Source organism: Lagopus muta, chromosome 4 (genome assembly GCF_023343835.1).
Source record: "Lagopus muta isolate bLagMut1 chromosome 4, bLagMut1 primary, whole genome shotgun sequence".
In the NCBI taxonomy this organism is placed as follows: Eukaryota; Metazoa; Chordata; class Aves; order Galliformes; family Phasianidae; genus Lagopus; species Lagopus muta.
This window is the reverse complement of record NC_064436.1, coordinates 6,287,034-6,308,496: the sequence shown is the minus strand read 5'-3', so window position 1 is coordinate 6,308,496 and position 21,463 is coordinate 6,287,034. Positions and strand designations below refer to the sequence as shown.

The window sequence follows — 21,463 nt, the reverse complement described above, 5'->3', positions numbered from 1 at the left end:
CAGAAAGCAGCTCAGGCACTGCGACGTACCTTGTGCATACAAATCTTCTTTGTAATGAGTGTAAACAATCCTTATGGTGTACATTGCACTCAGGACTCTTCCCTGCCTCCATTCCCCTTGCTGCCTAATGCCCAAGGACACGGGTGAACCAAAGCCTTGGATTAGTATCTGGCTTCTGGAAAGATGCAGCACCTGCTGATTTTAGCACTCAGCAGGTTTGTATGGGCATGTCAAGGAGGGCTTATTCCTGCTTCTGGTGTAAACTAATGAGCTTCATTTTCACTCACAGCAGTGCATTTTTTTCCCCTCCTTTCTCACTGCTGAAAGTAACACAAATAGAACACATTGCATGGATGTCAGCCAGGCGGACTGCAGCTGAGCAGAGTACTGTGTAGTTGTGCATCTTCTGGAGCAAGGGTTGTGTGAGCTGCAGCAAACTAGTGAATTCTTATTGTGGGTGTTAGCATTCGGTAGATTATAGAGAAACACCTTGGAGAAATTGAGTCCTGTACTTGCTCTGACATTGGTTCCATTATCATGGAATTCCCAGTGTTGGAAGGGACCTCTGAAGGCCATGTATTCCAACTCCCCTGCAATGCACAGGATCAGCACAGCTACATCAGGCTGCCCAGGGCTTTATCCAGCCTCACCTCATCACTGAGCAACCTGTTCCAGTGCCTCAGCACTCACTGTAAAAGACAAAAATCCTTATATCCAACCTGAATCTATTGACACTGTTTATCTATTGTGTTCACACTCCTGAAACCTTTTTAAACAGTCATCTTTGGGGATTTTGGGCTCTGTGAAACGGATACTGCTGTATACTGGCTGGATATTAATATTGATGGAGGAGTTCTGAATTGTTTCCAGCAGAAAGACATAATTAAAATTTAACAAGACCCCAAGGATCCGTTCGTGTATTTCGGTGTAACTGGTCTGATAGTTTGCTGCTGTGGAAGAGTGAGCCTGTTCACCATTCCCCATCTCTTCTCTCTCTCTGTTCTTGGCTGAAAGCACAGTACCTTGACTCTAGGTCTGTGTGAAGGCAGAGTATGCTTTTGCTGCTTAGTTGCATCAGCGTTTTAGATTGGTTTTTTTTGTGCAGACTCATGGTGTGACAGAGCTGATCCAGGGGTGAGAGTGGAAGTTCTCCACTCCCAAAAGTGGGAGGTAGAAATGGGGTGGACAGGATTGGTTCAGCCTTGTTGCATTGCTGTGTCCTGAGAGATGTTTCATTTCAGAAAATGCTCCAAGCTGATGCAAGCTGAGTATTTTGTGATATGCATTCAGAAGATGCAGATCGTATGCTGTATGGCATACGTAGGGGGTCTTAGAATTCATGATAAAGTTCTGGTCTCTGGCTTGCCAGCCACCCTCTTAAACCTATTCATGTCCAGGTTCCGGTCTGTGTGGAAGCTGTGTACATTTCTTCTATAGACAATGTTGGGTAATTGTTTGGATAAGCAAGCACATGGTTCAGAACCTCATAAAAGTCTATTGTGCACTGTTTGATTACCCAGGAAACAGTACCTTTAAAAACAGTTTCCAGGTTGGGTCTTGGAAGATTTTTTTGATGTGTTGAAAATCCTAATGCCACCAAGAGGCTGAGCCCATCTGAGCTGACAGTAGCACTGGCCAACTTGTGATTTCATCTTTAAGAATAGACATTATTGTGGTGTACCGTTTGCATTGGCCAAATTATTTTGTTTGTGGTCAAACAAGTGAGAGTAACCACTCTTTAAGTCATTGTTGTCTGTTTTAACCTCAATATAAATGTTCTCCTTATAGCATTTTCTGCTGTGGAAGCACTCAGGGTGGGGGAATGAAAGCCATGCGATGTTCACACAGGTATCCAGAAGAAAATTATACTTGGAGTCTGTAAACGTACCCAGGAACTCAAAATATACCATACCATCTGCAATATACCAAAAGATACTGCAGAATTGCTGACATATGTAAGCTTAAAAAGACAAAAGCTTTTGGTCCTCTTTGGAGGAAGGAGAAATTCTCTACAGTCCTCGTGCTCTTTTTAGTCTGGTCACTGAAAGAAATACTACTGGGGGGTTTTGCTGTGCAAGCTGGCTGTAAAGGAATTAGGATGATAAATTGGCAGAAGACATTTTCTATTTACAGAATTTTCAACTTTTCATGGCTGAGGTCTGTTCTGTGAGTTGCCTGGAATGAGGAGAAAAAAAAAACACCAACCTATTTGCTTGACTTGCTCTCATTTTCTAGCTGCATTCACATGATCTGTTGATAATACTTAGGTTTAATTCAGACGTGTAGGAGAGTGATGAACAACAGTATGAATATGGAGAAATAACTAGCAAATAGAGGTGCTATCAACTTCATCTGCTATCTGATTTTGTTCCCTTAGTCAATTTTTCCTCCAGTAGTTCATAAACAGAAATAAATTTCAAGTTAAACGTGTCAGAGCCACTCATTTTTTCAGCTGGTTCTACTGAAATTTCTCAGGAGTCTGCACACAAAGTGGAACAATAATTTGATCGTGATACATTAATTTCTATTTAAACGACATGAAAGATGAAGTTCCTAATGGGAAAATTCAACCTACAGTTGAATGACAAAAAAAACCCCACAACAACTAAATGAAATAGCACACACGTATTACAGGAAGTGTGTTAATTACTTGCACAGCAATTTTGTACGCCGTGTCATGAACATTACAGTACTCCAGTTTATTACAGAATTTTTGTCTTTCCTCTGCCACAGGGACTCATTATACAATGACAAATGGAGGAAGCATCAACAGTTCAACACATTTACTGGATCTTCTGGATGAGCCAATTCCTGGAGTAGGAACGTACGATGACTTCCATACCATTGACTGGGTTCGAGAGAAGTGCAAAGACAGAGAAAGGCACAGACGGGTACATGAGATCAATAACAGTACTTGGAAGACATGTTTATTTGGGTGCTAGAGTTGAGGTCTGGGTAATGGATATAAATGTAGGCAGACTTTACATTTGTAAGTATGTATACCAACTGGAACGACCCTCGTACTATAAATAAAGCACTGATTCACTGATCCCTGCAATCTTGCAACAGCATTGTGACTTGAAAAGGAAGCAGTAATTTAACTGAGTGGGAATAGTCGTGCTCTGCCTCCCTCCTCTCCACGTCCCATTCCCCAGCACAGTTTCACAGTACTGTTTTGCTTGCAGTTGTTGTATACTTAAGGCTGTTTTCCACCGTACATGAATTTGCAGTAGTCTGACAGTGCTTGTGGTGATACCTGTACTGTACAAGTGTGTCTGTGCTACTGCTGTGTAGTGCTGGGGTTGTTTTGACTGTGAAAAGTGAAAATTCTCATATCTAAAAGCACTTACAAGCATGTATATGTTTAACAAAAAAAGGTGGACCCAATATAGGGGATGTTCTTTCCACCCTCCCGTCCCCAAACTTCATTTCTTTATCAAGTCTTCTAAGTTGAGGCCATTCACCTTCCTCAGTGTTCTCTGCTACGAGTTCTTTCATGAACTGGGCTCTGGCTGTATTACTGTTGGACAAGATGGCATCAGTCATTTAACAGACTTGTTTAGTAATCTTTGGGAAGAAATACACTGTTTGGAGCCTGACTGCAAAACTTTTGGAATGCGTACATTAAATTGCCCGAAAAGCAAAACTAAATTTGGAGATGAAATCTCTCCTGAAATATTTTTAGCTGATCAAAATGAATAGTTAAAAATGAGTCATAATTGCAAGGAGGAGTCAGGAAAGAGACTTTTTCACATTCAGTACTCTGTGGTTATTCTGCTTTCTTTGAGGACATCCATTTTTAGCTTTCTGGAAGCAAATGTAGGGTGAATGCAGTGTTTTTACTCTGATGTGATTGAAAAAAAGATCTTAACACCAGTCCAAAAAGCAAAGCATCCTCACTTCCACTGTCTGTAGTTTTTCTGGGGGAGTGGAAGATCCTTGGGCAATGGATCTGTGCACACATGCACTGTGATTGAATGTTTTTTGTTTTTTTTTTTAAAGTAAGGTGCTTCCTGTGCAATGCTTTACTCCATAATTTCATTTCTAAATGTGTTTGTGCCACAGATGCGTTTGTTAATATCTAGTGGATATGCAAGGGGATAGAATGATAGGAGTCACCAAATCATGGCGACACAGATCGCATCTGGGAATAGATGATGTGAAGTCTCACAGCTATTACTTGTTTTAACATCTGAGACCAGACAACTTGGACAGAATTTACAGTTTACAGGATTTACAATTGCAGAACTACTAGGAAATTTATAAATATGCCCTGAATGACAGGAGAATGTGTAGCCCTGCAACCAGGGATGTAAGAGAGGGCAGGATGTATTTTGAAAGACGTGCTGCAGAAAGCTGATTTGAGGGGGGAGATTCTGAAAATAAATGCATTTCTTTTAGGGATGGTAATTCTTGTCTGGATTTCCTTGCCTACTATTCTGCTTTCTTCTTAGTTTTATTGTATATTTTTCTTTCTCACTCCCTTTGTTTGTGGCACGTACTTTGTCTCTTCCTTAACAGTATGAAAAATCCTAAGACATTTGGATAATCGTAACAACAAGCTAAGGACAACTTTCAGCTGGATGCATAACGTATTTATACTTCTTGTTTTCTCACATTATTGGGAAAAAAACCCACAACTAAGTGTAATGATTTCTCTCTGCAGATTAACAGCAAGAAGAAGGAATCAGCATGGGAGATGACAAAGAGTTTGTATGATGCATGGTCAGGATGGCTCGTAGTCACACTTACTGGCTTGGCATCAGGTAATTAAAAAACAAAAAGTATTTCTTTATTTTACTCTTCCTTTGTGTGTTATCTACCAACTTTGTCAAAAGCTGGCTGAGGTTTGCTCTTTAATTTCATGAGGGAAAGAAAACAGTGGCTGTCTTGATTTATAGGTAAAAGCATTTTACAGGAAAGATTTACTAATGAAATAGGAAACAAAACCTTTTTCCACTGAATTTATTTTAGGGGTGAGTTCTACAGCTAAGATTATTTGCTAGTTTGTGGCCTCACTGTGTTGCCACGCTGCTTTCCATCGTCGTGGTTTGGAGTGACCAAAATGTGCAGGAGGAAGAGGCTGCAAACTTTTTGCCCAGTTGTTTTCAAACAGAACTGTTAGATTAAATCCTAGGAGGATTTGATCATATTGCATAACACGGATACACTTATTAAGAAGGCATAGTAAGTATATAATTACTTCTTAGCATACATATGTAACCACTTTCACAAATCACACACAGGTTAATGTATAGGCAAAGTGTGTATATACCTCTGAATATACAAACTGGGAGTGTATAATTATTGGAAATTGCTTATGTAAATCTGGGTGACAAAGTGCTGTGGTTTTGTGTGGCCTAGGTCTTGTCTTTCTTTTTTCTCTTCCTCTTGCTCCAAAGCTGCAGTGCATATTAAAATGACTACTGTGCTTCTGTGCACCAGAGCTAGCAAATTCTGTCCATGGACATTCCTCAGTTTTTTTCAGTCTCAGTTGTTTTCTCCTATATGTGTCCAGTGAGTCTAAAGTAGTATAGCCTTGATTTCAATCATGGAGAAGTCTTAATGTTTGTATTTCAGATGATAGAATTTAAATTCTATTGAAACATTGTGTTAGAATCTGTTTTGCCCAGAATCTCAAACTGAGGGTCTCTGGAAACTAGTGAATATAGATGAGTAAATCAGGAGAAAATGTTTCTGGAACTCAGACTGGTGCTGGAACAGCTGCCCAGAGAGGCTGTGATGCCCCGTCCATCCCTGGAGGTGTTCAAGGCCAGGTTGGATGGGGCCCTGGGCAGCCTGGGCTGGTACTAAATGGGGAGGTTGGTGGCCCTGCGTGTGGCAGGGGCTGGAGATTCATCATCCTTGAGGTCCCTTCCAACCCTGGCCATTCTGTGATTTTACACAAGTAAGCTCAGAGGCTGACACTTGACGGCTATTTCTGGTAGTGATTAATACCTTAAAATAGGAAAGTACAGCTAATTAACAGTTGTACAGGTTCACAAAAACAGATGACTTCAGATTTTTTCAATATACTGTTGCCACATCGAAGTGTTTTGTTTTTTTCTTTCCTTTAAATAAGGTTGTTAAATACTTCTTAAAGAACCCTTAGAAGCAATTTCCTACCTAATACCTTTTTGAGGGCTCTTCAGTAGGTTTTCAGCATATAGTTGCCACACAGAATCCCTCTTAAGCTTTGAGTTGGAGAGCTACTTTTTTCTTTACTGCTTATTACCTGCAGTAGGAATTCTACATGTTCATTCACCCTGAGACATTTATATGGTATTTACTTACGATGTTCTAACACTATTGTTGGCATGGTAAGAATTATTTGTTTAAAATATCTTGTTCTGTACAAACTGTACTCTAATAGCTAAGGAGTCCTTTGAAGCCTGACCAGTTGTTTGTCAGAAGGAGCTTTATGGTTTTTGTCAGAAAACAATGAGAGTCCTCTTTTGACTCTTAACTCATCTGTTGTAGTGGACCACTGGAGAAGTATAGCTTGGGTAAAAGAAGAGAGAAAAGGAAAAGGGAGGGGAAGATACATTATTTCTTCTGGACCCCCCAAATACGACACCTGGACATGCTGGAAGGAGTCCAGCAGAAGGCCATAGAGATGGGGAAGGAACTGGAATGCCTCCCTTTGAAGAGAGACTGCTCTGGGTGGCCCTGCTGGAGCTGGGGTTGGAGCAGATAGACCCACAGGGCCCTACCCACTGCAGCCATCCTGCAGCTGTGCGATTCTGTGATTACCCTGAGACATAAGCAAGATATTAGATTCTCATCTAGTTATTATTAGATTGTTTTTATTATCTTATATTATTAGATACTAGATGAGATAATACTAATCTCGCTGTATTGCTAATATCATGTTGTTCTGGAAATCAGTGACATTTTAAACGTTTCTTTCTTCAGATATCTTGTAATTTCAGTTTACATGAATTAATGTCTAACTGTTTCTATAACAGGGGCGCTGGCAGGATTAATTGACATTGCTGCTGACTGGATGACTGACTTGAAGGAAGGCATTTGCCTTAGTGCTTTGTGGTTTAACCATGAACAATGTTGCTGGGGTTCAAATGAGACCACGTTTGAAGAGAGAGATAAATGTCCTCAATGGAAAACTTGGGCAGAACTAATAATTGGGCAAGCAGAAGTAAGTATATACTTGTTCTGTGGAATCACTGCTCAACAGCTCTTCTGACTACAGAAAAGAATAGCTAGGGTAATAAATTGGGGATTGGGTTCTGCTCAGCTTTCAGCATTTTCATTAATTAATTAGTTATACTCTAATAAGTGAGTCTGTTACACACTGCAAGAGGACTTGGAGCGTTGCAGATGTAAGGAAGTTACAAGGAGAGTATAGAGCTATTAATAACATGAGAATTTTTGCTCACAATTATACGAAGCAAAAAAAAAAATAAAAGAAATTCAGCTTCACATCCTTAAATAACAATGAATGTTGCATTTATTTTTCTCTCTAAACCAATTCTTACTATGGAAGACATTCTTGGTATTCAGTAGATTTTTTTCATAAAATGAAGTGTTAGAACACTTATTAACTCATATAATGTAGTCTTTGCTGTGCTTTCCAGCCAAAGCCAACATTCTGGAGGCTTGGTAATAATTACTGTCCTTTGAAATGTGTACACGCAGGTACATTACAAGAAGAGTTCTTCTCTGCTGATTTAAACAGTGACTTTGTTCCTACACCAGATCTGTATTCTTACATTTCTGGGTTTTTCTTTTTGTCTTTAGGGTCCAGGTTCATACATAATGAACTACATAATGTACATTTTCTGGGCTTTGAGCTTTGCCTTCTTAGCGGTTTGTCTGGTGAAGGTGTTTGCTCCATATGCCTGTGGCTCGGGGATACCTGAGGTGAGCTCTAATTAATAATTACTTTATAGATATTTCATATAAATGTGGAAATTCCTGCTGCCCTACAGGACCAGAAAAAGAAGCAAGATGGTGGCCCATGTGAAATACTTCCAATATTGAAATTTAAATGAAGTAATCTTACTAACTGTTGCTGAAAAAAGAGCTCTGAAAGTATTGAGTTCATAGGTTTTCCTCCACATCTCTAATCCATGCCCCGCAGTAATAAGAGAATAGGAGTTCATTAATGGAATACGGGTCCTAAGAGACAGCAATTGATGTTCTACTGCACTCACTTCAGTCTTCTAAAATAGCACGGACAATCAGACCATCAGCTAACAGGGAAACTCATTAAATAACCCTAGAAACTCATTCTTTCTACATTTGCTCTCTGCAGCTGTACACAGAATATGATGAGAAGTGGGGGGGGACAGAAGAAAATTTTGGACAGTCACGCTTTTCCCATCAGTCTGTAAATATTTCTTCATGTATTTGTACTGTGGAAATGGAAGGACAAATCTTGCCTTTATATTAAGCCTGGAGTAGTTCGATGCCATTACTCTACGTAAAATTTCATCCCAAATTGATCTCCAAACTTAGCTAGCCTTCAGTTTCAAGACACAGCTGGCCACTGTTTTGTGTAATCCCATTTATACACGCACTGTTCTTTGTTTTGGTAACTATGTTATTTTCTGTATAGAATCACAGGATGGTTTGAGTTGGAAGGGACCTTTAAGATCATGTAGTTCCACCCCCACCTTCTATAGGCAAGGACACCTCCCACTAGACTGGGTTGCTCACAGCCCCATCCAGCCTGGCCTTGAATGCTTCCTGGGAAGGGGCATCCACAGCCTCCTTGGGCAACCAGTTCCAGTGTCTCACCTCCCTCAAAGTAAAGAATTCCTTCCTAATATATAATCTAAATCTGCCATCTTCCAATTTAAAGCCACTTCCCCTCGTCCTTTCACTACCTGCCCTTATAAAAAGTCCTCCCAAGTTATCCTGCAGACCCCTCCAGGTACCAGGAAAGTGCTATGAGGTCTCCTCGAAGCTTTTACTTCCGCAGCCTGTCCCCATAGCAGAGGTGCTCCAGCCCTCTGATCATGTTAGTAGCCCTCCTTTGGACCTGCTCCAACAGCTCCACATCCTTCTTGTGCTGGGGGCTCCACAACTGGACAGAATACTCTAGGTGGGGTCTCACAAGACCAGCGTAGACAGACAGAACCACCTCCCTGGACCTGCTGATCACACTTCTCTTGATGCAACCCAGGATGTGGTTGGCCTTCTGGGCAGCAAGTGCACACTGCTGGCTCGTATTGAATCTCTGATCAATAGTTCCAAATCCTCCTGCCCAGGGCTCCTCTCAAGCCATTCTTCGCCCAACCTGTATCTGTGCTTGGGATTGCCCTGACCCAGGTGCAGGACTTCACACGTGGCCTTGTTTAACTTCATGAGGATGGCATGGGCCCACCTCTTAAGCCTGTCCAGGTCATGTATGGGTGTGTTTTGCAGTTTAAAGACATAACGCTTCTAGGCCAAGTAATGTCCTTGGAAATTGACGTGTACTTTTTAGTGAAAAAGGCCCATTTCTGTTTTTAAGTCATTGTTAATTTTTTGTTCAGCAAGGAAATAGGAGGAAAAACTGAAAGGGGATAAATTGGTATAAGGGTTTTAAGTCAACAATAGAAGATCTTGAGTTACAGTGTTAGCAGATGCATTTTTCCTTCAGGAGTTTTCTGACTTTTACTTAGAATTTACATAATGAACTAATGAACCCAGTTTTATAAGCTCCTGCAGACGTATTTCTTACTAAATATGATGATATTGATGTATGCTGTCACCTTATATTTTACAGTTATTGGTGAATGGAAATCCTCTGGCAACCAGTTTGCTATCTGAGAATACATATTTTTAACATGAGACAGTTATGCATTTGAAAGGGCTGTTTTTGAAGTTATTTGTCTAAAACTACTAATAAGTATTTACCAAACAAAGTAGAATATAGTACCAATTTTGTTTTCTTCCAGATAAAAACTATTTTGAGTGGCTTCATCATCAGAGGTTACCTGGGGAAGTGGACTTTGATGATAAAAACCATCACTTTAGTCCTGGCTGTAGCATCAGGTTTGAGTTTAGGAAAAGAAGGTCCCTTGGTCCATGTTGCCTGCTGCTGTGGGAATATTTTTTCCTACCTCTTTCCAAAGTACAGCACAAATGAAGCTAAAAAACGAGAGGTAAGTTCTAGTAAAGATGTTTTTAGAATGTGTTGTCCATGTGCTTAGTAAAAAATGCCAAAATACTGGTTTTTAAAAGATTATGTTTGTTCTCTTAGCTTGTGTTCAGATTTGGGTTTTTTATAGGTTTTTTTTTTTTTATCTTAAAAACAACATTAATCCCTAGTGTTCTACAAGGTAAGTAGGCTCCAACATGGAAACTTTCTCCCACCTCATAAGAAAACATTTGATTTTCCCTTACCTTCTCTCTTCTTGACTCATTTTGACAGCCATCTCCAGTTGTGAGGGCAGCAGAGGGCATTTGACCTGACGAAGCAAGTTAACCTGGGAAAGAATTGATAACTGTACTGAGATTCTGTTCTTCATTTTAAAAACACACCACAGAGTGCAAAAAACCTTCACCGTGGTTCTTTTCCAGGTATTGTCAGCTGCATCAGCAGCCGGAGTGTCTGTAGCCTTTGGTGCCCCAATTGGTGGAGTCCTGTTCAGTCTGGAGGAGGTACGTCAGGAGACAGCACTAAAGGAAGGGTACTTAAAAATCTCTTTTAGTGTGAAAAATCTCAGGCTCCATTAAGTTGTAGAGTCCTACCTGGAAGAGAATTTAATTTTGCATTTTGAAATTGAGTTCTGTTACCAACAAACTTCAAAAGATTTTATTTATTAGTTTATTTACTTCAGATGAATGTCAGTTGTGCTGGAGTTCAGCTGAGTCAGCTAATAATTACAGTGTACAGAGAGAGATGCACCAGTTTGTCACTCTACAAATGCAGTCTAAAAAGAATAATTGTTGGGCTGCTTTCCTTATTTCATAGGAGACTTTAGAAACCTATTTGACTGTTCTCTGAAAGATGTTGTTAAACATTATTTTCTTTAATGTTTCAGATGCTAAACACAATTGAATATGTCAGTGATTAGTAAGTCAAGAATAATTAAAACTGACCACAAGGGCCATCAAACTCTTTTCACCGAGAAACGTTTCTTGCTAGCTTTACTTTAAGTCTTCACAGGATTTGTTTTCATTGACTTACAAATAATTCTCACGTATTTCTTTTTGCAGGTCAGTTACTATTTCCCACTGAAAACTTTGTGGAGATCATTTTTTGCTGCTTTGGTGGCTGCGTTTGTTTTAAGGTCCATCAATCCCTTTGGTAACAGCCGCCTAGTTCTTTTTTATGTGGAATATCACACTCCTTGGTACCTTTTTGAACTGCTACCTTTCATTCTTTTGGGAGTATTTGGTGGGCTCTGGGGAGCATTTTTCATCCGAGCAAACATTGCATGGTGTCGCCGACGCAAATCGACAAAATTTGGGAAGTACCCTGTCCTGGAGGTCATCATTGTTGCAGCAATAACAGCTGTCATTGCATTTCCCAATCCATACACGAGGCTAAACACCAGTGAGCTTATTAAAGAGCTCTTCACAGACTGCGGGCCATTGGAGTCCTCCTCCCTCTGTGACTACAGAAACGATATGAACGCAAGCAAAATAGTAGATGATATTCCTGACCGTCCAGCAGGCACTGGAGTCTATTCAGCTATATGGCAGTTGTGTTTAGCACTCATATTTAAAATAATCATGACTGTCTTCACATTTGGTATCAAGGTAAGTGTGAATGCAACAGCTACATCGTCTACTGTGATGATTTTTCTTTGTTACTGCCCAAAGCTAGCAGCTTTGTTTATAGATTTCATTCTCCGTATATGGTTTTAGATCTCTTAACTAAAAACTTCACTGCTGATCACTGGCTGCTGGGCAAGATAAATCTGTTAGGTATATTTTAAATGTTAGCTTTTCATAGGACAGAATTTCAGTTTTCACTCTCGAATTCTGTCGCATAGTATTTCACTTATATCTAGGACTCTGCCCTTCTAAGCATTAGGATACCTCTTACCATTTAAGCAATATAACACCTGTAGTGTGTCCTAGCATTCCTCTGTTCATGTGCATCTTTCTCACGAAGCTGTCAGCCCAGGAGCACACACAGTGTATTAGAATTCACAAAGTTGCATGAAGGTAAAGCTTCTTAACTGTTTCAGGTTCCTTCTCTTATAACTTCACCAACTGCAATTTGATGGAAGCATTACTGGCAAAACAACTAAGCTGCCTGTGGGATACAGTGATTCCCACTGCTGTTACTGCTATGAACAGGGGACTGATAAGGCAACATACTTTCTTCCAGGCCTTAACACAGCTATGCTGCAGAAGTAAAAGCATTGTATGTATGCAGGATTCTATTTTCAGTAAACTTGTTACTGTTTATAAACGCCAAGGATGAACATTTTGGGATGAGATTACAGCTTTGCCTCAAACCTGACTGGCATGCAACTGCATTGCTAGAGAAGTTGGCGTGTATATCCTGATTCCTTCTTTGTCTTAAAGACGATGCATTTGCCACAGTATAAATCACTTTCTCTAAAGTATAACTTGAGTTGGGCACTGTATGCACTGGAAAACAAAGTTGAGATAAGATAAAACCTAATTTTTTTTTCATTGCTCTTTCTGTGGTGAGATTACTCTTTGCTTTGTAATATGCGAGTCAGAAGCTTATGCTAAAAAATTCACCTGTAAAACCACAATCAGAGTTAAACAGTATAATCAATGAATATTAAGATGTTATAATCACAAAATAAACAAGAAAGTATGACAAAGCAGACTAAGATAACAAAAAAAATAAACAGAAAGCTTACCCCTATCCCAAGCTCACCCACAAAACATCAGCAGAGCAAATCACCAGAAGAGATCCTTCCCCACTGGTAGTCAGCTCTTAAATAGGGCTAGGAGGGGTGCAGCAGGCTCCAACCTTTCCTGCAGCACAGCTGAATTGCCTTCACCTGTGCTCCTCTGGCTGACTCATGGCTCGCCTCAGGTGATCCATCAGAGGTTCAGGCTGTGGCTCAGCACTTCCCATGCATAGACCTTTAACTTATTAGCCACATGTGATGAAGTGAAGGAGCTAGGTGCATGAACAATTCATGCTAACAGGAATTTGAACGTAGTCTCCATTTGGAGACTGAATTACTGTGGCACACTCAGTATAGCAGACTAGAAACTCAGCAGTTTCAAAGATACATTCTACAACTTCTATGTCTATAATAACAATTTTTCAGGGTGTTACTGTAGTGTTTCCCAAGAATGATTTTCACTCAGCAAAACAAAAGAAAAAAGTACTTAACAATTAAAAAGGGTTTCAGACACACAATGAATTGTAGGAGATGGCATCAGTGATGTCAGTGCACAATTTTACTTGTAGCAGAGTATGGCATTGAACGGTTACTGCTGTCAGCACTGAAATATTAGGTAATTCAGGATGGGAATGAAGGATTATTAAACCTTTTCAATACAATTAGCGCAAATGGCTTTGAAATAAAATGTGGAACATTGATTTGTCCTTGGTTTACCTGTTAGAAATTCTTTGCAACTATACATGTTGTCAATATAATAATAATGTAAATTGAATCAGAAATACTGGATCCCATGGCAAAATCTAGTTACAAGCTGCATAATGCATACACTTCCCAGCTCTAGAGTGGAAAAAACAATTAAATGGCTTTTCCTTTCATAGAATCATAGAATCATAGAATCACCAAGGTTGGAACAGACCTAAAAGCTCATCCAGTCCAACCGTTCACCTATTCCCAATAGCTCCCACTAAACCACGTCCGTCAACACAACATCCAACATCCTTTGACACCAGTGGTATGATTTTTTTTAAATGAAATGATTTTGACAAAGGTGTATTTAGACAAAAAGTAAAAATTGTAGTTGAGGTTCGTACCTTGGTCACAGTGGAATACATTTCTGATAGTAACAACTGCTATGAGGGGAAGCAACAGGCATTTCCTGTTTAGTGAGATGTTCAGATGCAGTATGGATTTGGTGTCTTTCTGTTTGTTGGCTTTATTTGATTTCTGGGTGTTTATTTTTTGGAAAGGAGGAGAAGGGGCACAACAGCAATGTCTCTGTTGAATCCTCGCTCCTTTTACAGCTACAGGGCTAAACAAGACTTGTCCTACCAGAGTGGTTTAGTTAAATCTTATTGCAGTGCTATGAAGCCTATTTGGGTTAATAACAGAAAAACAGATCAAATAACTAAAATTACGATAGGCATGTGTTTGTTGTTGTTGTTTTTTTAACAGTAAAGTGTTAATCTGCTTTTTTGCCTTAAGAATTTGCATTAAGTTTTCCTAACCTTGCAGTGTCTTTAGTGATGGTCTGACTACTTGCATTTCTTTTTAAAATACACAACAAATACGTTCCCATCAGCGTGGTAGCAGTTATTCCATTTCTGTTGTAGGTTCCATCTGGGTTGTTCATACCCAGTATGGCAATTGGAGCAATAGCAGGAAGGATTGTAGGAATTGCAGTGGAGCAGCTGGCTTACTATCATCACGACTGGTTCATTTTCAAGGAGTGGTGTGAAGTTGGAGCTGACTGTATTACGCCTGGTCTTTATGCCATGGTTGGTGCTGCTGCCTGTTTAGGTAACTAAACTGTAACAAAGCAAATATCTGATTTTTGTTTTGCTTTGTGTTACCAAAGTAACAATATGTATAAATGTGCTGTGTTGGAACACCTGCAATGTGGACTTCTTTCTTCAGAAGATTACAGTCACATATCTTCGTGTAAGCTATTGGATCCTTATGATCTGAGGAATGATATGAAATTGACTATGTGATGGGAAGGAGAGTAACTTAAATAGCAGTTTGCTTTTTCTTTTTGGCACCAATGGGAGTAATTACATATTATAGGTGTCGTATACGTTGAAATGTATAAAACGGAGTCGAAAATGTTGAAGTTGCTACGAGGAGGTGACACGATGTGCTGGCACTTCTACATGGATAGCAACAAATGTTCTTGGAGTTCGTTAATCCAAACAGAAACTTGAGAAGCCCGTAACGATCTGGGGAGTCCACTTACAGCTCTGTTATGAGGCCTGATTTAGAAACTGTTGAAAACCTGCTTCACTGGAAGAGGATTACGCTCTTAAACTAGGAGAGATTTCATCAAGGCCTTGTCCTAGCTTAAGCGCTATCACACGCAGCAGTGGAATGGCTCTGGTTCTTGGAGAGGCTGTTCTGTTGTTTTGGGGGGAATTTTTTTCTTTTTCTTAATGGTTCAACCGAAATCACTTTGAATATATTGAAGGAAGAATACGATTTCTTTAAAAGAAGGCATGGTGTCAGAAATGTTTGTAGTACGAACATTTTGCATGCTGGCAAAGGAGAAACGTAACTCCTTTCTTCTGTTTGAGAAAGTTTTCACCAGCTTACAGTTCTCTAGTTTTTATAATTCAACAGCAGCATTATATTCATGATATTTTGGACAGTATAGCTGTTGAATTGTTATCTGTTCCTTCCTTAGTGTCATTCTTCTTCGAAATTATTATCTTACTAGGTTTGGATTTGTTAATTTCTCAGTATTTTTAACTCAGGAGTGGCTTGTAAAAGTATGCAGTTGTATTCTTAAGTTACGTGAAAGAATAGCACATATTTTTCAAACCCTTTTACTTTCTGACCTCCAGGAATTTTCCCTAAGTCCACGTTCATTTTTCTTGTATGCTTCTGTTTTTGTGATGTTTGTCAGATGACGTAAATGGCAAAGTCACGTTTGCAGTTCTCAGCAGGAAGGCAGGAAATGCAAGTTCAGTATTCTTTGACGCTGAAGCATTACTGACTGCCATTTTTCTTGCAGGTGGTGTGACAAGGATGACTGTGTCCCTGGTAGTTATTGTCTTTGAGCTAACAGGAGGGCTGGAGTATATTGTGCCCTTAATGGCTGCAGTCATGACCAGTAAGTGGGTAGGAGATGCCTTTGGTAGGGAAGGCATCTATGAGGCACACATCCGACTGAATGGATATCCCTTCTTGGATGCAAAGGAGGAGTTTACTCACACAACACTGGCTGCTGATGTTATGAGACCTCGAAGAAGCGACCCACCGTTAGCTGTTTTAACCCAGGATAATATGACAGTTGAAGACATAGAGAACTTGATCAACGAAACCAGCTATAATGGTTTTCCTGTTATTATGTCAAAAGAGTCGCAGAGACTAGTGGGCTTTGCTTTAAGAAGAGATTTAACTATTGCAATAGGTAATTACCTCCAATATTTTATGATTATATATTCTAATAGAAATTATTGTAAAGCTTAAAAGAGAACTTACTCTCTGTGTTTCTCCTTATTTCAGGTTCAAGGTCCAGATATACTTTGTGTAGTCTATTGCTTTACTGAAGATATTGATTATGTCCAATAGCAGACCATAAAATAAAATGTTAATATCTTTGTGCCTTTGTGTACAAGACTTGTAGGCCAGACTGGCATCTAGTCCAGTATTTTTGTTTGTTTTGTAGTGTTTGATGACAGTTCTTTTCCTCAAGGGCATTCAACCTTCCTCAGAATCCTCAACCGTCTTCAAAATTGAGTGATTCCCATTTGAAAGAGCAGGATTCAGTCGGAGTTACTGTCCAAGTCACTGTAAAATGTAAATGAGCATCAAGCGTCTCTTTGGGAGTATTTTATTTGCTGTTTTCTCTTGTTGATTTTCTTTTTTCAACAGCTAATATTGTACTGTGGAGAGATGAGTGAAATATTTTACATTTCTTACTGTAGTTTGTCTGCGTGCTGCAAATTTGGCACCAGGCACGCATGCCCTGTTTGGGCCCTGTCTCTGGATGGCTGTTAGAAACTGTCTGATAGCTAGGGCTGTGCTTTGTGCCTTGGCAAAAGAAATGTGGATTTTGAAATTACAGTCGCCAGCAAAGGGAAATAGAATTATTATTTAAGAAATACTTGTACATAAAATCAGTGATGGAAGTTGTATCTTAAAATACTCGTATTTTTTCACAATTTGAAAGGCTGTATATTGACAAATATCTCTTTAGGGAAACAAGCAATTGCTTGAAAAAGCAATGTCCTCTTTCAGAAAGTTGGAAAAAAAGGTTTTTAGGAGCACAACACCAAGTCCTGAAGTAAAACTTTTGCCTGTGGTCTTACAATGTGTTCCTACACCATGCAGGATGCATATAAATGTCCTAAACTTGAAAAGTATTACAGATATTGTGTGATTTTAAGTTTGTGTTTACCTAAGTGTAGAAGGAGGAACAGCAAAATATTGTTCTAATGAAACACTTCCCCAGCTAAAACTTATTTCAGTTGCAGAGAATGCATGGTGCGTAGAGCTTTGTCTTGGAGTCATTCAGTGAGGTGGCTCGGGGTACAAGGAGAGTTGCTCATGTAGCCAAATACTGAAGAGGGTACAGATCAAGTTCACAGAAACCTAAATACATTTGCATAAGGAGATCAAAAATGAGGAGTTTGTAACCACTGATGGTTTGAAACCATTTATTTGTCGTTCTTGTAGCAGAAGTATCAGATCAGCTTTCTTTTTGATAACTGCTTCAGCTGCTGCATGCTTCTTTTATGCTAGCTTTTCAGTATTTCCACCTCTCCAGAGCAAGTAAGTTTTATTTTTGCTGTTGGATTGAGAAAGGCAGTAGCTGAAGGATGGCTAAAGCTGTATGATACATAGCTTTTGTGATTTCTGCACAAACACATCCTAGGAATAAAGCAGTGACTGTAGAAACACAATGTCAGCGTATCAGCATCAGAGCCTGGTCGACTGAACTTTGCACTAAATGATCTTACTACAGAAATGTAAATTTTCTTGCTCTTTTTTTTTTCTTTTCCCCTCTCTCCCCTTAAAGAAAGTGCAAGGAAGAAGCAGGAAGGGATTGTTGGCAGTTCCAGGGTCTGTTTTGCCCAGCACACCCCATCGCTTCCAGCAGAAAGCCCTCGGCCTTTGAAGCTTAGAAGCATACTTGACATGAGCCCTTTCACCGTGACAGACCACACACCTATGGAGATAGTGGTGGATATTTTCCGGAAGTTGGGTTTGAGGCAGTGCCTTGTGACACACAATGGGTGAGTGATGGGGGCAATTCTGTTTTCTTTTGGTAGGAATAGGATCTTTCACTTCTGGGATCAAAGCTTTGATGGTATTTGAACCCATGCATTTGGTGCAGGATCTCAGTGACAAGAAGGTGCACGTCTCTGAAATTCTTACTTCTCCCTGTATTCCAAGTAAGCAGGCAGGTAGTTTCGGTGTGTTTTGTTTTTATTTTAAAGGTTTTCTTTTTAAAGTGGAAAACACATCAGCTGTACAACGTCTACAAATGCTGGGCTCATAAAAAGCGAAGGAGAAACAAGATCCATTCACTGGATAACTCCTCTTCTGGAGTTCAGTAATTTACTAAAAAAACCACCAAGCTATTAGTTTTGGGATACTAAAACTAAGTAACTGCTACTAGTTCTGAAACTTCAGTCTGCAGCGACTGTACGATTCAAAATACTTCAAGAAGGTGACTTCAAGATGTGGAGTGTTTGTAAATGTGACTGTGGGGGGTTGGTATGTGGTCACCGTTTAATAAATCAGCCCTAGGTGTGGAAACACAAAATATCTTGTTATATTTGCCTCTTATCTGAACGCTTTCTTTTTATACAAGATCTTTTGAGTATGGTTCTACTTCAACGTTCTGCTTTCCTCTATCTCTTGTGTTAAGCACTTGGCACATGATGGTGCAGCTTCTACCACAGTATCTTGCTTTCTCTTTAGCATCTTTTTAAATCACATGAGAAGTGAAGCACTGTCTGCTAACCTACATTATTTAGTACCACTGTCCGTGGGACAAAGCTAAGAAACCTTAAACACAGATGGTATTTATTTATTTCTGCTCTGGACAAAAGGAGTGCTGCTCTAAGGGGCAAATGTTGAAATAGTGCAAATTTCCAAATTTGTTTCTTAAGATGTCTTCTAAAACAAATGTATCTTAAATGTGCTCCTGGTTTTTGTTGTTGTTGCTTTCTGTTTGTTTTTTTTTTTAATTTGCTTTTTATGAAATTTGTCTTTGTATGGAATGGCAAATAGGTGCTTTTAGAAGCAAAAGCAGCTCTTACAAAAAGCTTTCTCTGCCAGGAAAAAGCCATCATGATCTGCCACTTAGAAATCACTGCAGGCATACGTACAGATATTCCTGTTTATGCAGGGAAATTTGAATTGGTAAAACTTCAGTGATAAATATTTATTACTGTGGGTTTTTCTCTTAGTTTCTGTTGTGGTTGAGTGTTCAAACATTAACACTGATGTGAAAAATGGCTCTGCAGAGAGATTGATCTTGTAAAGGTATGTCAAACTGTAGCCTAAGCTTTTAATTATTTCATGATAAAGTAGCCACAAATACGGGAGACTTTGATTTGTTGTTTTCTGATCCTCGTGTTTGTTGTCCCATTTCAGTTTATAACCTTGTGATCTGCCATGAGAATGCTGTCCATTACAAGGTTGCATAGTTAATCCCTGAGCTCCGGTTGGCTATACACCACCCAGAGAATTTGTCTAAATTTTGGCAAATGTCATGCACGTTGAATAGAGGGTGTTCATAGATGGGTGTTCATACATCCACTTACAGTTAGGAATTGTGCATAAATTGGTGCTGATGATAGATACAGAGATATATAAAGACTGAGCCCGATTCTTTCCAGCTTTTATCACTGTGTCCGTTCTAAGGAGCTGCTCTTTATTTATATTATGATAAATGAGAAATTGGTTTGAATTTGTCTGTTCCTACGGCTGCTCTGTAGTGAAGCTTCAGACCTCAATTTCTGTGACTTTACAGACACTGCTTTGACCATTTACTGGAGCTTGTTCTAATGCGAATAGTGATTTGTATTTGTGAGGAGAAATAACTAGTAAACAAAGGAGAGGAAGCAGATTTTACTTTCAGTGCCTCTAAAATGTCAAGAGATCAGGACATGGGGAGAAGGGCTAAAGTGTGCTTCCCCAGTGTGTATGTGATAGAGAAACGTACTGCTGTGGGGTTGTTGCTGATCAGACATTTGGAGACGAAACAAAAAGCCTGGGAAAGGGTGCTGAGTTCCCAACCATTTTCATTTAACTATCTCATTAACTTTCTTGCAACCCATTTTCTTTTTTAGTTTTGCACTGCTCTAAAGCGTTTTCATTGTGACTAGAACTTTTTTGATTTGATTTCACACGCAGTTATTAGCATAACATGATCTGTTTCAGGATTGTCTTGGGGATCATCACAAAGAAGAACATATTAGAGCATCTCGAGCAACTAAAGCAGCACGTCGAACCCTTGGTGATTAGATATATCAGATCTCATAATTAGACACGTTAGAAGTCAGGAGGCATGAAACTTGTGAACTGTTCAGTACTTTTATGACATCAGCTGAACAAAGAAATAATCCTCTATTAAAAATTCGTATTAAAGAAACTGTAACAGAAAACAATACGTGCAAAATCCTCGCATAGAAATTAAGCAGTTCCTATGGACGGTCTGTTAGTCACAACATTAAAGGAAGGTAAAAACAGAATGTGGTATCTTGTTCTTTGAATCTCGTAGATCCACCTTTTGATTCCCCGCAGTGGGAAAGCACACAGCTAGGAATAGCTTTGCCCCCACAGTGTAAATTTCATGTTTTTTTCATATGCTGATTTTGGCAGCTTTAAGTAGCTGTCAAGTTGCTGATTAAGCAGCGTCTGTTTTGAGGAGCACAGTTCTCAATGTCTTGCAGCATCAGGTCTTCCCTGAAATCCCCATTTATCAATTGGGAAATAAATTGCATCAAGTCCTTCAATTCTGCACAAAGTCCTGTGATTGTGCTGCTGTTACCTGCAGCCACTAATGCACTGCAGTGGGACCCTAAGCTACTAAATGGCATGCTAATACATCTGCTGTTGACTTCAGAGTCTACATACTGTTCTGAGTACGATGTTGTGATCTAACCTTAGCTGTAAGATAGACTTTGTCTTCATTTGGACATTGGTTGCTCTGCAATAGCTGCATCTTTGCTAAACCTAGCCACCAAGTTTAGCTGCTTATGTGCAAAACGTGCTAATTATGTTCTCATTTTATGCTAATATTTCACAAGTATTTCATGCGTCCTTTAATAAATAAAAAAACCCAAACCAAAATGTACTAACCAGAATAACAAGGGCAGCAGCTCATTCATTCTGCTCTTTGCTTCTCCTGTGATATTATCCTTATGGACAGTCTCACCCTTTTTGATGCTTCACAAAGTTCTGCTTTTAAAAGCAATTTAGTTGCTGTCATAAGAGCACAGTATCTAAAGTTGAAAATGAAAACTTCTATTATTCGTAATTAATTTTCTGAAGCTGTGAACTCTAAAGCCTACTCAACTATTCATTGTTTTGCAAAAGTTTCATGGGCAATACGGTGTGCTCCTATGAATGTATTCAGTCTGGGCCAGTGTGTCAGATGGGAAAGACCCTTGTGATTTTAAGAAAGAAGGGGAGGCGAGTCTGATTCGCTGCTA

The 21,463-nt window shown here is 39.5% G+C and overlaps 1 protein-coding gene across 4 annotated transcripts in view; it reads left to right on the top strand.

Moving 5' to 3' along the window:
- CLCN3 (chloride voltage-gated channel 3) overlaps positions 1 to 21,463 on the top strand; it is a 47,544-nt gene that overhangs the window by 23,852 nt on the left and 2,229 nt on the right. For 2 of the 4 annotated variants that reach the window (XM_048941910.1, XM_048941911.1), the window contains 11 exons: positions 2,734 to 2,891; positions 4,667 to 4,766; positions 6,969 to 7,156; positions 7,759 to 7,881; positions 9,906 to 10,112; positions 10,531 to 10,611; positions 11,170 to 11,715; positions 14,408 to 14,594; positions 15,805 to 16,203; positions 17,815 to 18,031; positions 20,190 to 20,265. In XM_048941910.1, coding sequence (XP_048797867.1) covers positions 2,734 to 2,891; positions 4,667 to 4,766; positions 6,969 to 7,156; positions 7,759 to 7,881; positions 9,906 to 10,112; positions 10,531 to 10,611; positions 11,170 to 11,715; positions 14,408 to 14,594; positions 15,805 to 16,203; positions 17,815 to 18,031; positions 20,190 to 20,265 — 2,282 coding nt within the window. The remainder of the gene's footprint in view (positions 1 to 2,733; positions 2,892 to 4,666; positions 4,767 to 6,968; positions 7,157 to 7,758; positions 7,882 to 9,905; positions 10,113 to 10,530; positions 10,612 to 11,169; positions 11,716 to 14,407; positions 14,595 to 15,804; positions 16,204 to 17,814; positions 18,032 to 20,189; positions 20,266 to 21,463) is intronic. The other 2 variants (XM_048941912.1, XM_048941913.1) reach the window with 1 other exon arrangement.